At 41.1% G+C, this 16,459-nt stretch overlaps 3 protein-coding genes across 8 annotated transcripts; 2 read left to right on the top strand and 1 right to left on the bottom strand.

Moving 5' to 3' along the window:
- The first annotated feature begins 978 nt into the window (after positions 1 to 978).
- On the top strand, positions 979 to 1,991 carry LOC127927854 (putative protein TPRXL). Its single transcript, XM_052514575.1, has 2 exons — positions 979 to 984; positions 1,203 to 1,991. Exons 1-2 carry the CDS (start codon positions 979 to 981, stop codon positions 1,989 to 1,991), a joined length of 795 nt encoding a protein of 264 aa, XP_052370535.1.
- A 671-nt stretch (positions 1,992 to 2,662) lies between these two features.
- LOC118378363 (23 kDa integral membrane protein-like) lies at positions 2,663 to 12,023 on the top strand. Of its 6 annotated transcripts, none has more exons than XM_052514565.1 (10): positions 2,663 to 2,796; positions 4,883 to 5,066; positions 5,388 to 5,447; positions 5,661 to 5,783; positions 8,273 to 8,347; positions 8,461 to 8,550; positions 8,882 to 9,019; positions 10,093 to 10,167; positions 10,363 to 10,446; positions 11,341 to 12,023. In XM_052514565.1, the coding sequence occupies exons 2-10, from the start codon at positions 5,007 to 5,009 to the stop codon at positions 11,458 to 11,460; spliced, it is 825 nt and encodes a 274-aa protein (XP_052370525.1). In that variant the 5' UTR covers positions 2,663 to 2,796; positions 4,883 to 5,006; the 3' UTR covers positions 11,461 to 12,023. The 6 variants fall into 6 exon arrangements, with proteins under 6 accessions (XP_052370525.1, XP_052370520.1, XP_052370521.1 ...); XM_052514560.1 differs by having other exon boundaries at positions 2,666 to 2,796; positions 8,461 to 8,556; XM_052514561.1 differs by having other exon boundaries at positions 2,669 to 2,796; positions 4,942 to 5,066; positions 8,461 to 8,556.
- A 982-nt stretch (positions 12,024 to 13,005) lies between these two features.
- LOC127927853 (uncharacterized) lies at positions 13,006 to 14,072 on the bottom strand. The gene is made up of 2 exons (XM_052514574.1): positions 14,038 to 14,072; positions 13,006 to 14,001 (listed from the first exon to the last, which is right to left on the bottom strand). Exon 2 carries the CDS (start codon positions 13,753 to 13,755, stop codon positions 13,006 to 13,008), a length of 750 nt encoding a protein of 249 aa, XP_052370534.1. The 5' UTR covers positions 13,756 to 14,001; positions 14,038 to 14,072.
- Between the last annotated feature and the right edge of the window lie 2,387 nt (positions 14,073 to 16,459).

The following is a 16,459-nucleotide window of genomic DNA, read 5'->3' as shown; positions in this document are numbered from 1 at the left end:
GACTTTGGGGATGACCAGTGAGATATAACTGCTGGAGCACGTTCTACAGGTAGGTGTTGTTATTGTGACCATTGAGCTGAGATAAGGCGGAGCTTTACCTAGCATAGACTTATAGATGACCTGGAGCCAGTGGGTCTGGCGACAAATATGTAGCGAGGGCCAGCCGATTAGAGCATACAGGTCGCAGTGGTAGGTGGTATATGGGGCTTTGGTGGCAAAACGAATGGCACTGTGATAGACTGCATCCAGTTTGCTGAGTAGAGTGTTGGAGGCTATTTTGTAAATTACATCGCTGAAGTCGAGGATCGGTAGGATAGTCAGTTTTACTATGGTATGTTTGGCGGCGTGAGCGAAGGAGGCTTTGCTGCGGATTAGAAAGCTGATTCTAGATTTAATTTTTGACTGGGGACGTTTAATATGAGTCTGGAAGGAACGTTTTCAGTCTAGCCAGAGACCTAGGTATTTGTAGTTGTCCACATATTCTAAGTCAGAACCGTCCAGAGTAGTGATGCTAGTCAGGCGGGCGGGTGAGGGCAGTGAATGATTGAAAAGCATGCATTTAGTTTTACTAGCGTTTAAGAGCAGTTGGAACGGAAGGAGTGCTTTATGGTATTGAAGCTCGTTTGAAGGTTTGTTAACACAGTGTTCAAAGAAGGGCCAGATGAATACAGAATGGTGTCGTCTGCGTGGATCAGGGAATCACCCGCAGCAAAAGCGACATCGTTGATATATACAGAGAAGAGAGTAGGCCCGAGAATTGAACCTTGTGGTACCCCCATAGAGACTGCCAGAGGACCGGACAACAGGCCCTCCGATTTGACACACTGAACTCTGTCTGAGGAGTAGTTGGTGAACCAGGCAATGCAGTAATTTGAGACACCAAGGCTGTTGAGTCTGCTGATAAGAATACGATGATTGACAGAGTCGAAAGCCTTGGCCAGGTCGATGAAGACGGCTGCACAGTACAATCTTTTATCGATGACGGTTAGGATATCGGTTAGTACCTTGAGCGTGGCGGAGGTGCACCCGTGACCAGCTTGGAAACCGGATTGCACAGTGGAGAAGGTACGGTGGGATTCAAAAAGACCAGTAATCTGTTTATTAACTTAGCTTTGCAACCAACATGGAAATGGGAACTATTCTTCGAACTCCTCCCATGCTGTCTTCCAAGGAAGTTGCTCCCATGCTTCCTTCCACACAAGCTTCACACAAGCTTCCTTTCACTCAAGCTCCTCCCATGCATCCATGCTGCCTTCCACACAACAACCTCCCATGCTGCCTTCAACACAAGCTCCTCCCATGCTGCCTTCAACACAAGCTCCACCCATGCTGCCTTCAACACAATCTCCTCCCATGCTGCCTTCAACACAAGCTCCTCCCATGCTGCCTTCAACACAAGCTCCTCCCATGCTGCCTTCAACACAAGCTCCTCCCATGCTACCTTCAACACAAGCTCCTCCCATGCTACCTTCAACATATGCTCCTCCCATGCTGCCTTCAACACAAGCTCCTCCCATGCTGCCTTCAACACAAGCTCCTCCCATGCTGCCTTCAATATATTCTCCTCCCATTCTGCCTTCAACACAAGCTCCTCCCATGCTGCCTTCAACACAAGCTCCACCCATGCTGCCTTCAACACAATCTCCTCCCATGCTGCCTTCAACACAAGCTCCTCCCATGCTGCCTTCAACACAATCTCCTCCCATGCTGCCTTCAACACAAGCTCCTCCCATGCTACCTTCAACATATGCTCCTCCCATGCTGCCTTCAACACAAGCTCCTCCCATGCTGCCTTCAACACAAGCTCCTCCCATGCTGCCTTCAATATATTCTCCTCCCATTCTGCCTTCAACACAAGCTCCTCCCATGCTGCCTTCAACACAATATCCTCCCATGCTGCCTTCAACACAAGCTCCTCCCATGCTGCCTTCAACACAAGCTCCTCCCATGCTGCCTTCAACACAAGCTCCTCCCTACGCCAACGTGTATGACCCGCCACCTCCTCCGTACCAAGAGGTTGGGAAAAACTAATGGGATGTGACTGACCAGAGAACTAATGTTGAATTTCCTCATTGGTTTAAAATGAAGGTAGGGTTTGGGGTTAGGGAGTGTCACATGCTTCCCAGTGGAAATAGTTTGCGCATATGTAATGACAACATTTTGTGACATTTTTCTTATTTTTGGTGTTCGGGAAGGTTTTTTTCCGGCTGTACAAGCACACAAAATGTTTTCTTGAGGCAAGTCGAAGATCGGTAGCCGGAGTCTATGCCCCTTCATTGGTGATTTGTCAACAGTAGTACTCCTAGTAGGAGTGGATGGGATTCCTCAATTAACTGTTTGTTGTCATTTACAGAGTGATGGATAGTTTTCATGCACATTGAGAAATCATTGAGAAATACTGCAACAAACATCTTAGATAGATGTAACATTGTGTGACTAAGACCTCTGCAAAAATGTCAAAATGCATTACAGATTTCTTGACTATGAGTCAGAAAGTTACAGGCGCACAAATATCATAGCCCCAAGACCTAACCTCTCACCATTACACAACACGGTTAGATCTTTTGCAGATCTGATCTGATTGGTCAAAAGAATTGGGCTGCCTGTGTTAACGCCCCCAAAGTGCTGCAGTGGCCTTGAGTAATCTTATCCCACCCTTTCACATAGTCTCTAAGAGGTGTGTGTCTGCACTTGTGGCGTTGATCCGGAAAAATCTAAATCTTCATTTCAATGAATCACTGAATTTGGCTACTACGACTGAAATATGAATCTTCTAGAAAATAAATAAATTGAAAGGTATTTATGTTTTTCTGTTTAATGGCAGTGCCTTGACTTGGACGTCTGATTACAAATGGCATTCCTATCTGAACTCGTCAGCTCATTGTTATTCTGTGCAGAGCAGAGTGAAGGATCCAGAGTGAGGTACTGGACTTGTATATCCACTGAAAACAAATATTTGTTTTTTCAGCTTATTATTTCAAGTTATTGTGCTGTCTGAAGTATTCTGAGTTATATCAACTTTAAATGTTCAGATATCTTAACCTACTGTCACGCCCTGGTCGAAGTAATGTATGTTTGTCTTCATTTATTTGGTCAGGCCAGGGTGTGACATGGGTTATTGTGGTGCGTTTTTGTCATGGGGTTTTTGTGGGGTGTCTAGCATAGTCTATGGCTGCCTGAGGCGGTTCTCAATCAGAGTCAGGTGATTATGGTTGTCTCTGATTGGGAACCATATTTAGGCAGCCATATTGTTTGAGTGTTTCGTGGGTGATTGTTCCTGTCTCTGTGTTAGTTGTCACCAGATAGGCTGTATAGGTTTTCACATTCCGTTTGTTGTTTTTGTATTGTTCGTGTTTTTTTCTTTATTAAAGATGTATCGAACTAACCACGCTGCATTTACTAACCACGCTGCATTTACTAACCACGCTGCATTTACTAACCACGCTGCATTTACTAACCACGCTGCATTTACTAACCACGCTGCATTTACTAACCACGCTGCATTTACTAACCACGCTGCATTTTGGTCCGACTCTCCTTCAACGGAAGAAAGCCGTTACACCTACACCACATTTAGTTTGGATTCAAATAGAGTACCAGTCAAAAGTGTGAACACACCTACTCATTCAATGGTTTTTCTTTATTTTTTAAACTATTTTCTACATTGTAGAATAATAGTGAAGTCATCCCAACTATGAAATAACACATATGGAATCCTGTAGTAACAAAAAAGTGTTAAACAAATCAAAATATATTTTAAACTTGAGATTTTTGGTTCCAACCGCCGTGTCTTAGTGAGATGCAGAGGAGGTGAACGGCCGATCTCTGCATGTGTGGTTCCCACCGTGAAGCATGGAGGAGGAGGTGAATGGCCAATCTCTGCATGTGTGGTTCCCACCGTGAAGCATGGAGGAGGAAGTGAACGGCCAATCTCTGCATGTGTGGTTCCCACCGTGAAGCATGGAGGAGGAGGTGAATGGCCAATCTCTGCATGTGTGGTTCCCACCGTGAAGTATGGAAGAGGAGGTGAACGGCCGATCTCCGCATGTGTGGTTCCCACCATGAATCATGGAGAAGGAGGTGTGATGGTGTGGGGATGCTTTGCTGGTGACACTGTTGGTGATTTATTTCGAATTCAAGGCACACTTAACCAGCACGGCTACCACGGCATTATACAGCGATACGCCATCCCATCTGGTTTGCGCTTAGTGGAACTATCATTTGTTTTTCAACAGGAAAATGACCCAACACAGGCTGTGTTAGATGACCTGGCCAATTGAGATGGTTTGGGATGAGTTGGACCGCAGAGTGAAGGAAAACCAGCCAACAAGTGCTCAGCATATGTGGGAACTCCTTCAAGACTGTTTGAAAAGCATTCAACGCTGGTAGAGAGAATGCCAAGAGTGTGCAAAGCTGTCTTCAAGGCAAAGTGTGGCTACTTTGAAGAATCTAAAATCTAAAATATATTTTGATTTGTTTAACACTTCTTTGTTCACTATATGATTCCATGTGCTATTTCATAGTTTTTTTAATGAATGTACAATGTAGAATAATAGTAAAAATAAAGAAAAACCATTGAATGAGTAGGTGTGTCCAAACCAACCGACTGGTACTATAAGTACAGTGTATCTACTCTGTTTTCATGGAATTCACTAGGAAGAGTAACCTACAGATGCTGTTCTCTCCAATCCCACCCAGACAAGTGCTGTGCTTCTCTTAGGCCAAATAAAACCCAAGTGTTTTCCACTGGCAAGAAGAAAAGAAAACTCCTTATTTTGATCCATTTCTTCTGCCGTAGTTGGTAACCAAGGGCTTTCTGCCAACTAACGTAGTAGTTAAAGAAACAACCTTCCAAACTTGGTCATTTTCCACCCTCCAACAGAAACAAGTTGAAGGATCCCCTTTAAACACAGTAAATCACCCCCGGGGTCTTGTGTTCAGTCCATTATCTGTCCAGTTGTAGTTGGAAGCAACTGTTTTGGGATCGAGGACGTATTTATCGCACTATGGGGAATGGCAGAACGTACACGAGAGGACTGTGTATCACTTTCAATGTCCTGCTTCTGGTACGTACTGGTTATGACCTACCAGGTCTGACCTTTTTTTGTTAATGAGTTATTTGGTTAATTGGTTATGTTATGGATTCATCATTATAACAGTGTATAAATCATAATAAAAACACCCGTGTAACATTTAACATCTGAAAAGGGGTCATATTAAAAACTAAATGTTTGTCTAAAATACAATGACAAAATGTAAAACATATTGAAGTATATCTATATTGTGTAAATAGCAGTGTAGTATGTTTCCAATAATGGCATCTTACAGTATCTTAATTAATACATTTGTAAAATACCGTAACAGACCTAAAATATCTATACTTGCAGGTATCTGGGGTATTTCTGTTCGTAGTTGGGGTTTCATACAGCTTCCAACACCCTCCTGAGGTAACAACTCTACAAATGTTTCAGAACTCAGAGAGTTTCTTCTTATGTAATAAAAATAATAACACAAATTACAATTCATAGTAAATGAACAAAGTCGTCAGGTTAACTGACCTTTAAATGACCTGCTGTGAAATGACATTGTAAAAACCTACAGGACGTCACCTACAGTGATGTTGACAGCAACACAGACCTGTATTATTTGTGTGAGTGCAGTTTGACCATCGGAGTACCCTCCATGAGATGTACGTACTCAATGTGTTTGGACCCATGACGGTACTGTTCTCCATCCTGGGAGGCTACGCTGCCTACAGAGACAAGAGAATACTCCTGATCCTGGTAAGTGTCTCTAAGGCTCCGTTTACACAGGCAGACCAATTCTGATCTTCTGCACAATTATAAGCAAGAGATCTGATTTGATTGGTCAAAATACCAATTAGTGGCGAAAAGTTCAGAATCTGGCTACCTGTGTAAATGCAGCCTAACACGATTGGGAACAATTACATTTCAATTCCTGTCAATTCAGAATGTACAATGACATTCCAATTCCAAGTCTTTTCAATGCTTTTTAATGAGGAAAAGTTTGATTTTGGAATTGGAATTAGGTTTTAATTCTGAATCGACTGGAATTTAAATGGAATTGGCAACAACCCTGGTTTATAACAGTTTAGTCTCACAGACAACAACCTGGTTTATAACAGCTTTGTCTCACAGATAACAACCCTGGTTTATAACAGCTTAGTCTCATAGACAACAACCCTGGTTTATAACAGCTTAGTCTCATAAACAACAACCCTGGTTGTTAACAGCTTAGTCTCATAGACAACAACCCTGGTTTATAACAGCTTAGTCTCATAGACAACAACCCTGGTTTATAACAGCTTAGACTCATAGACAACAACCCTGGTTTATAACAGCTTAGTCTCACAGACAACAACCCTGGTTTATAACAGCTTAGTCTCATAGACAACAACCCTGGTTTATAACAGCTTAGTCTCATAGACAACAACCCTGGTTTATAACAGCTTAGTCTCATAGACAACAACCCTGGTTAATAACAGCTTAGTCTCACAGACAACAACCCTGGTTTTTAACAGCTTAGTCTCATAGACAACAACCCTGGTTTATAACAGCTTAGTCTCATAGACAACAACCCTTGTTTATAACAGCTTAGTCTCATAGACAACAACCCTGGTTTATAACAGCTTAGTCTCATAGACAACAACCCTGGTTTATAACAGCTTAGTCTCATAGACAACAACCCTGGTTTATAACAGCTTAGTCTCATAGACAACAACCCTGGTTTATAACAGCTTAGTCTCATAGACAACAACCCTGGTTTATAACAGCTTAGTCTCATAGACAACAACCCTGGTTTATAACAGCTTAGTCTCATAGACAACAACCCTGGTTTATAACAGCTTAGTCTCATATAACAGACTCATAGACAACCCTGGTTTATAACAGCTTAGTCTCATAGACAACAACCCTGGTTTATAACAGCTTAGTCTCATAGACAACAACCCTGGTTTATAACAGTCTCATAGACAACAACCCTGGTTTATAACATAGTCTCACAGACAACCCCTGGTTTATAACAGCTTAGTCTCATAGACAACAACCCTGGTTTATAACAGCTTAGTCTCATAGACAACAACCCTGGTTTATAACAGCTTAGTCTCATAGACAACAACCCTGGTTTATAACAGCTTAGTCTCATAGACAACAACCCTGGTTTATAACAGCTTAGTCTCATAGACAACAACCCTGGTTTATAACAGCTTAGTCTCATAGACAACAACCCTGGTTTATAACAGCTTAGTCTCATAGACAACAACCCTGGTTTATAACAGCTTAGTCTCATAGACAACAACCCTGGTTTATAACAGCTTTTATAACAGCTCTCATAGACAACAACCCTGGTTTATAACAGCTTAGTCTCATAGACAACCCTGGTTTATAACAGCTTAGTCTGACAACAACCCTGGTTTATAACAGCTTAGTCTCAACAACCCTGGTTTATAACAGCTTAGTCTCATAGACAACCCCTGGTTTATAACAGCTTAGTCTCATATAACAGAGTCTCATAGACAACAACCCTGGTTTATAACAGCTTAGTCTCATAGACAACAACCCTGGTTTATAACAGCTTAGTCTCATAGACAACAACCCTGGTTTATAACAGCTTAGTCTCATAGACAACAACCCTGGTTTATAACAGCTTAGTCTCATAGACAACAACCCTGGTTTATAACAGCTTAGTCTCATATAACAGCTTAACAACAACCCTGGTTTATAACAGCTTAGTCTCATAGACAACAACCTGGTTTATAACAGCTTAGTCTCATAAACAACAACCCTGGTTTATAACAGCTTAGTCTCATAGACAACAACCCTGGTTTATAACAGCTTAGTCTCATAGACAACAACCCTGGTTTATAACAGCTTAGTCTCATAGACAACAACCCTGGTTTATAACAGCTTAGTCTCATAGACAACAACCCTGGTTTATAACAGCTTAGTCTCATAGACAACAACCCTGGTTTATAACAGCTTAGTCTCATAGACAACAACCCTGGTTTATAACAGCTTAGTCTCACAGATCAGAGTAATATGGTTGATGTGTGTTATTATTCAGATTCATCTGATTGGTTAGATTTGATTTGAAAACTATAATAAATGATTAGGACAGGGTTTTTTTTTTTTTTTTTTGGGGGGGGTCTGCATGTTGTTAACCTGTCCCTGTCTGTCTCTGTATCTCTCTGTCTCTCTCTCTCTCTCTATATATATATATATATATATATATATATATATGTATCTTTCTACAGTATGTTGTCTTCATGACCTGTGAATTCATAGCCATCGTAATCATCGCCGTGCCGATGGTTCGTGCCCAACCGAAGGTATCCACTTCCTCCCCTAAACGTGTCATTGCCTTTTTAACAATTCAAAAACGGTTGTTATGTTAATGAGCCGTGTGTGATGTCATAATAACGTGTTCTTTATTAATTTAAAGATGGAGGAGATTCTGGACAGAAGGTTTCAATCTGTGACTCCTCTTCACGATACTGAACCGCAAGTCCAGAGGGAGCTGAACAAACTCCAGGCATCAGTAATCAATCAATCAATCAATCAATCAATCAATCTGGCCTCAGATCTGTATTATCTTCAGCCAACTTATCTAAATATTGTTAACATCGCCAGATCTGGATCAACTTTAACACCATCATTAATACCATAAATCAATTTATTGACAATGGTAGACAGAATAGTTGGCAAAAACATACAGAGGTGGACCAGACTAATTGTTTGCTGTTGTACAATATTGTTGTTTGTTGTTGTACAATATTGTCGTTTGTTGCACAATCAAACAAATATTGATATTTGAAGATTAGTGTTCTTTTTTGGTTTGCTTGTTTTTGTGGTTTGTCCATTAGGATCAATGCTGTGGACTGTGTGGCCACTCAGACTGGGGTTGTCACATTCCACTCTCCTGCTACTGTCCTCCACTCCCTCCAGACAACTCATTGGACAGTCTATGTGAGACTGTAAATCTAGGCCTACAGAACACTATGGTGAGCTTACCTATAGTGCCTTCCTGTTAGGAGATGGACAAGTAGAGATAAGACTGTCTTAACAGTGAATACATGTTAGATGCACAGAGATGACTAATAGCAGCAGCCAACGGATTGAGATAAACAAAATATGAAATGGAGAAACAAGACAGCCTTGGGACCAGCCTTTCGTCATTTAAATGATAAACAGCTGAGGGATGGGTCTGGACAAATGTAACCCCTCTCCAACTCATAGACAGAGCTATGGATGCAAGGACTGACCATCCATGATAACAACATTATAGGCTGTACAGTGTTTGTCTACAAACATTGGAGTAAAACAAGCTTGTGTTTGGGGTTCTGATGCAGTACGACAGTTGAACTAAGCTCATGAGAAGTTATATTCTTGAATAAGTTATTTTACTTTTACCTTTGTTTAGCTAGGCAAGTCAGTTAAAAAACAAAATTCTTATTTACAATGATGGCCTAGGAACAGTGGGTTAACTGTCTTGTTCAAGGGCAAAATGACAGATGTATACCTTGTCAGCTCAGGGATTCAATCTAGCAACCTTTCAGTTTCTGGCCCAACGCTCTAACCACTAGGCTACCTGCCTCTAACCACTAGGCTACCTGCCTCTAACCACTAGGCTACCTGCCTCTAACCACTAGGCTACCATGCCTCTAACCACTAGGCTACCTGCCTCTAACCACTAGGCTACCTGCCTCTAACCACTAGGCTACCTGCCTCTAACCTCTAACCACTAGGCTACCTGCCTCTAACCTCTAACCACTAGGCTACCTGCCTCTAACCTCTAACCACTAGGCTACCTGCCTCTAACCACTAGGCTACCTGCCTCTAACCTCTAACCACTAGGCTACCTGCCTCTAACCTCTAACCACTAGGCTACCTGCCTCTAACCACTAGGCTACCTGCTGCCCTGATGTCAGTGGATATATATAATACATGTACAAGTTCAAAACTGGATGTAGCAACTAAGGATAGAAGCTTTAAACAGACTTGAAACGTTACAGAGGCTTGTGGTGACCTATAAAGGAGTTTGATCCTGTTTCTCTGTCTCTGTGTTTTTCTGAAGCTAGACTGCCAGCACAATAACACACACGGACAAACTACAACTTCAGTGTCCCAGGAGCGCTGGGTGTACAGCAAGGTAAAGCAGTCTTATTTAAACATTGTTCAAGCTAGCTAGCATTGGGCTAAACTGACTCCAAAGTAAATCACTAAAAGATTAAGAGATCTGTTACCACAGAGATACTATTCAATTATTTAATATGTAATTGTAATATATAATGAGTTCTAATATCTAATTATATGGCTGTTACAATGCCATCTCTATCTGTTCCAGCCGTGTGGTCCCATCCTGAAGAGACACATGAACTTCCTGATTCAGATCATGATCGGATTCATCTCTACATTTGCCACCATTATGGTATGACCACTGACTTGTATTGTTTTCATGTTTAATTCATGTTGATTCATGTTTTAGTGTGAAGCAACTGTTATTGTTTTAATGTTGATTCATGTTTTAGTGTGAAGCAACTGTTATTGTTTTAATGTTGATTCATGTTTTATTGTGAAGCTACTGTTATTGTTTTAATGTTTAATGTTGATTCATGTTTTATTGTGAAGCTACTGTTATTGTTTTAATGTTTAATGTTGATTCATGTTTTATTGTGAAGCTACTGTTATTGTTTTAATGTTTAATGTTGATTCATGTTTTATTGTGAAGCTACTGTTATTGTTTTAATGTTTAATGTTGATTCATGTTTTATTGTGAAGCTACTGTTATTGTTTTAATGTTTAATGTTGATTCATGTTTTATTGTGAAGCTACTGTTATTGTTTTAATGTTTAATGTTGATTCATGTTTTATTGTGAAGCTACTGTTATTGTTTTAATGTTTAATGTTGATTCATGTTTTATTGTGAAGCTACTGTTATTGTTTTAATGTTTAATGTTTATTCATGTTTTATTGTGAAGCTACTGTTATTGTTTTAATGTTTAATGTTGATTCATGTTTTATTGTGAAGCTACTATTACCTCTCCAGGTGTTATGTTTTTAGATGCAAGACAAGTGTAGCATTTAGCACAACTATGGTTCAATACCACAATGTGAACTTGTTGATGTTGATATGAGCGGATAAAAAGCACATTATTCTGTGCACATTTCTATATATTATATCATGTTTTGTTATTGTTTTGTTTTTTTACTGTTAAAACAAAGGTCAAATCAAAATAATGTGGAAGTGAATAACATTTCCAACGTGCTATACATTGTAAATAAACTGGAACATTGAAACTTGATCTGTTCCACTGTATTCCAGATTGCTGCCATAGTGATGTCTCTGGTAGTGCTGGCCCTCCAGATTTGGTCCACAGAGCCACCGGTCAACGACAGCCTGGACAGAGTCAAGTACCAACTCAGTCCTCTAGCTGTCACCTGACCTCAGCGTCAACACCACAGATAACCCTGCTCTGCACGAGAACTTGATTCATATATACCAAACTGTTATCCTCCTGCTGGTATTTTGTTTGGAACACTAGCTACAGTGAAAATCAACACACGGCTAAATTCCAGTGCCTGAAACGTTCCAGTGCCTGAACTCAAATGAAAAACAAACACACGGCTAAATTCCAGTGCCTGAAACATTACAGTGCCTGAACTCAAATTAAAAAAAAAAAAAAACACATGGTGTGGCTCTCATCCCACCTCTTCCCTGCTGTACAGTTTGGTTAAAGTCTGGGTTTCGTTTGATTTCCTGTACATGATAAATGCCAATTGTTCCCCTCAGATCTAACTATTGTACCTTGTTGTTAAAGTGCATTAAAAAATATGAAACTGCATGTTAATAATGAGTGTAAAAGTGTGGTATGACAATGGTGAATGAACAAGCCATTATGAATATCTGTTCAACATGGTGAAAGGTTTTTCAACCTCACAACAACAAGCATCATGTCAGTAAACAACCAGCTCAGAGTTAATAAAATGATATGATTTAAATCATTACTGCTCGTTGTAAATGCGTCAGAATAATTTCCAGAGAAGTGCTATGTTGCTATGGCCAATGTAGGAAGTGGAAACTGGCAGTTATGATTGAATGATTGAACAATGTGATTGGATGAACATAACCTCAACGAGAGTCCATATAAGAAGATACACAGAGGAATGGAAACACACTGGGAAGGAAATCTAAGCAAAGAGATATATTCAATACACTAGTACAACGTATTTATATTAAGTATTTTGATCTTCGACAAGGTTTATTTGCGCCATTTTACATTGCCATAGGAACGACTGACGCCAATGCGTCACTGGCAGGAACCAGCAGATTGTCTGATTGAGATTTTGCGCGGAGAGTGAATCGAAGAGAGGTACCGTTAACCGGTCATGACTGTTGTTGACGAGGCTAGCGTTAGACACTGGACAACTTTGTTACAACTCTAGATGAAGGTAATAAGTTAATTGCGTCTGAAGTGTTTTGTGTAACACCCCTCAGCAAATAACGTTAGCAAAGCAACTCAACTGCAACTAAAATTGCAACACAGTTTATACGTGTACCCATATTAGGTAACGTGAGTTTTTGTAACGTTGCGTAGCTTCCACCTCAAATAGTCAAGTACTGAAATACATTTTGTTTCAGATTTGGTTTTGTAATGTTTTGTTAGATCCACCTCATTTAGCTAGACTGAAATTGACATAACTAATGTTTGCTGAAAAATAAATGTCCCTGTATTGTGTAGTGTGTAATGTGTAGTGTGCGTTTGTGTGTTTGTGTGTGTGTTGACAAGGCATACAAGACAGGTAGCTTGTTAAATGCCAACTGATATATTTGGGTTCAATTGTATTAACAAAACATTTGTTTGTTTTCAGGATGACATCTTCATCCCTGAAAATGTTTTCATCCTGGAGGAGAATGTATTTCTAAGGCTATTGTTTATTTCAGGTATATGCAGTGATTCTTGAATATAACTATAGCCTAATAGATGCCTTAATTGTTTTCTACCAACAGGAAAGAATGTTTGTACAGCAGGCCAAACAGACCGCTTAGGAGCCAGTGTTCCTGTGCTGCGGTGGAGAAGAGGTTCATCGGGACCATCACTAAAGAGCTCAGGGCCCCGCCCATATCCGGAGTCCCGCCCATATCCGGAGTACCGCCCATCCGGAGTACCGCCCATCCGGAGTACCGCCCATATCCGGAGCCCCGCCCATATCCGGAGTCCCGCCCATATCTGGAGTCCCGCCCATATCCGGAGTACCGCCCATATCCGGAGTCCTGCCCATATCCGGAGTCCCGCCCATATCCGGAGTACCGCCCATCCGGAGTACCGCCCATATCCGGAGCCCCGCCCATATCCGGAGTACCGCCCATATCCGGAGTCCCGCCCATATCCGGAGTACCGCCCATATCCGGAGTCCTGTCCATATCCGGAGTACCGCCCATATCCGGAGTACCGCCCATATTCGGAGTCCCGCCCATATCCGGAGTCCCGCCCATATCCGGAGTCCCGCCCATATCTGGAGTCCCGCCCATATCCGGAGTCCCGCCCATATCCGGAGTACCGCCCATATCCGGAGTCCCGCCCATATTCGGAGTACCGCCCATATCCGGAGTCCCGCCCATATCCGGAGTCCCGCCCATATCTGGAGTACCGCCCATATCCGGAGTCCCGCCCATATCCGGAGTCCTGCCCATATCCGGAGTCCCGCCCATATCCGGAGTCCTGCCCATATCCGCCATAGATGGAGCTGACGGAGAGTGAGATCACTCGCTGTATGAACCTGACAGCTCAGAATTACAATCATCCTAGTGCAAGACAAGATATACTATCTATCACTTTGGGGGCGCGGGATAGTGTTCCCGAAAAATGGAGAAGGAGCAGGCCATTCAACAGCGATTTCAAAGATACACCCATCCTTGAAGGGAATCGGAGTGGAATTGTTTTTCCACTGATTTTATTTTAACCTGTTATAATGGATGTGTTACCTTGTCCCAGTCCTACTGTTATAATGGATGTGTTACCTTGTCCTACTGTTATAATGGATGTGTTACCTTGTTCTACTGTTATAATGGATGTGTTACCTTGTCCTACTGTTATAATGGATGTGTTACCTTGTCCTACTGTTATAATGGATGTGTTACCTTGTCCTACTGTTATAATGGATGTGTTACCTTGTCCTACTGTTATAATGGATGTGTTACCTTGTCCTACTGTTATAATGGATGTGTACCTTGTTATAATGGATGTGTTACAGTGTCCTACTGTTATAATGGATGTGTTACCTTGTCCCAGTCCTACTGTTATAATGGATGTGTTACCTTGTCCTACTGTTATAATGGATGTGTACCTTGTCCTACTGTTATAATGGATGTGTTACAGTGTCCTACTGTTATAATGGATGTGTTACCTTGTCCCAGTCCTACTGTTATAATGGATGTGTTACCTTGTCCTACTGTTATAATGGATGTGTTACCTTGTCCTACTGTTATAATGGATGTGTTACCTTGTCCTACTGTTATAATGGATGTGTACCTTGTCCTACTGTTATAATGGATGTGTTATCTTGTCCTACTGTTATAATGGATGTGTTACCTTGTCCTACTGTTTTAATGGATGTGTTACCTTGTCCTACTGTTATAATGGATGTGTTACCTTGTCCTACTGTTATAATGGATGTGTTACCTTGTCCTACTGTTATAATGGATGTGTTACCTTGTCCTACTGTTATAATGGATGTGTTACCTTGTCCCAGTCCTACTGTTATAATGGATGTGTTACCTTGTCCCAGTCCTACTGTTTTAATGGATGTGTTACCTTGTCCTACTGTTATAATGGATGTGTTACCGTGTCCTACTGTTATAATGGATGTGTTACCTTGTCCTACTGTTATAATGGATGTGTTACCTTGTCCCAGTCCTACTGTTATAATGGATGTGTTACCTTGTCCTACTGTTATAATGGATGTGTTACCTTGTCCTACTGTTATAATGGATGTGTTACCTTGTCCTACTGTTATAATGGATGTGTTACCTTGTCCCAGTCCTACTGTTATAATGGATGTGTTACCTTGTCCTACTGTTATAATGGATGTGTTACCTTGTCCTACTGTTATAATGGATGTGTTACCTTGTCCTACTGTTATAATGGATGTGTACCTTGTCCTACTGTTATAATGGATGTGTTACCTTGTCCTACTGTTATAATGGATGTGTTACCTTGTCCTACTGTTATAATGGATGTGTTACCTTGTCCTACTGTTATAATGGATGTGTTACCTTGTCCTACTGTTATAATGGATGTGTTACCTTGTCCTACTGTTATAATGGATGTGTTACCTTGTCCTACTGTTATAATGGATGTGTTACCTTGTCCCAGTCCTACTGTTATAATGGATGTGTTACCTTGTCCCAGTCCTACTGTTTTAATGGATGTGTTACCTTGTCCTACTGTTATAATGGATGTGTTACCGTGTCCTACTGTTATAATGGATGTGTTACCGTGTCCTACTGTTATAATGGATGTGTTACCTTGTCCCAGTCCTACTGTTATAATGGATGTGTTACCTTGTCCTACTGTTATAATGGATGTGTTACCTTGTCCCAGTCCTACTGTTATAATGGATGTATTACCTCGTCCTACTGTTATAATGGATGTGTTATCTTGTCCTCCTGTTATAATGGATGTGTTACCTTGTCCTACTGTTATAATGGATGTGTTACCTTGTCCCAGTCCTACTGTTATAATGGATGTGTTATCTTGTCCTACTGTTATAATGGATGTGTTACCTTGTCCCAGTCCTACTGTTATAATGGATGTGTTACCTTGTCCCAGTCCTACTGTTTTAATGGATGTGTTACCTTGTCCTACTGTTATAATGGATGTGTTACCGTGTCCTACTGTTATAATGGATGTGTTACCTTGTCCCAGTCCTACTGTTATAATGGATGTGTTACCTTGTCCCAGTCCTACTGTTATAATGGATGTGTTACCTTGTCCTACTGTTTTAATGGATGTGTTAACTTGTCCCAGTCCTACTGTTATAATGGATGTGTTACCGTGTCCTACTGTTATAATGGATGTGTTACCTTGTCCCAGTCCTACTGTTATAATGGATGTGTTACCTTGTCCTACTGTTTTAATGGATGTGTTACCTTGTCCTACTGTTATAATGGATGTGTTACCTTGTCCTACTGTTATAATGGATGTGTTACCGTGTCCTACTGTTATAATAATAATAATAATAATATATGCCATTTAGCAGACGCTTTTATCCAAAGCGACTTACAGTCATGTGTGCATACATTCTACGTATGGGTGGTCCCGGGGATTGAACCCACCCAGTCCTACTGTTATAATGCATGTGTTACCTTGTCCCAGTCCTACTGTTTTAATGGATGTGTTACCTTGTCCTACTGTTATAATGGATGTGTTACCTTGTCCTAC

The sequence above is a fragment of the Oncorhynchus keta genome, unplaced genomic scaffold (assembly GCF_023373465.1).
Source record: "Oncorhynchus keta strain PuntledgeMale-10-30-2019 unplaced genomic scaffold, Oket_V2 Un_scaffold_180_pilon_pilon, whole genome shotgun sequence".
Classification (NCBI taxonomy): domain Eukaryota; kingdom Metazoa; phylum Chordata; class Actinopteri; order Salmoniformes; family Salmonidae; genus Oncorhynchus; species Oncorhynchus keta.
The sequence above is the reverse complement of the archived record's forward strand: the minus strand, read 5'-3'. Positions and strand labels throughout refer to the sequence as shown.

Coding starts and splice junctions, on each gene's coding strand:
- LOC118378363 (XM_052514560.1), top strand. CDS start 5,007: ATGGGGAATGGCAGAACGTACACGAGAGGACTGTGTATCACTTTCAAT. Junction 8,348..8,460: donor TGGTTCGTGCCCAACCGAAG/GTATCCACTTCC, acceptor ATTAATTTAAAG/ATGGAGGAGATTCTGGACAG. Junction 10,168..10,362: donor AGCGCTGGGTGTACAGCAAG/GTAAAGCAGTCT, acceptor TATCTGTTCCAG/CCGTGTGGTCCCATCCTGAA.
- LOC127927853 (XM_052514574.1), bottom strand. CDS start 13,755: ATGGCGGATATGGGCAGGACTCCGGATATGGGCGGGACTCCGGATATG.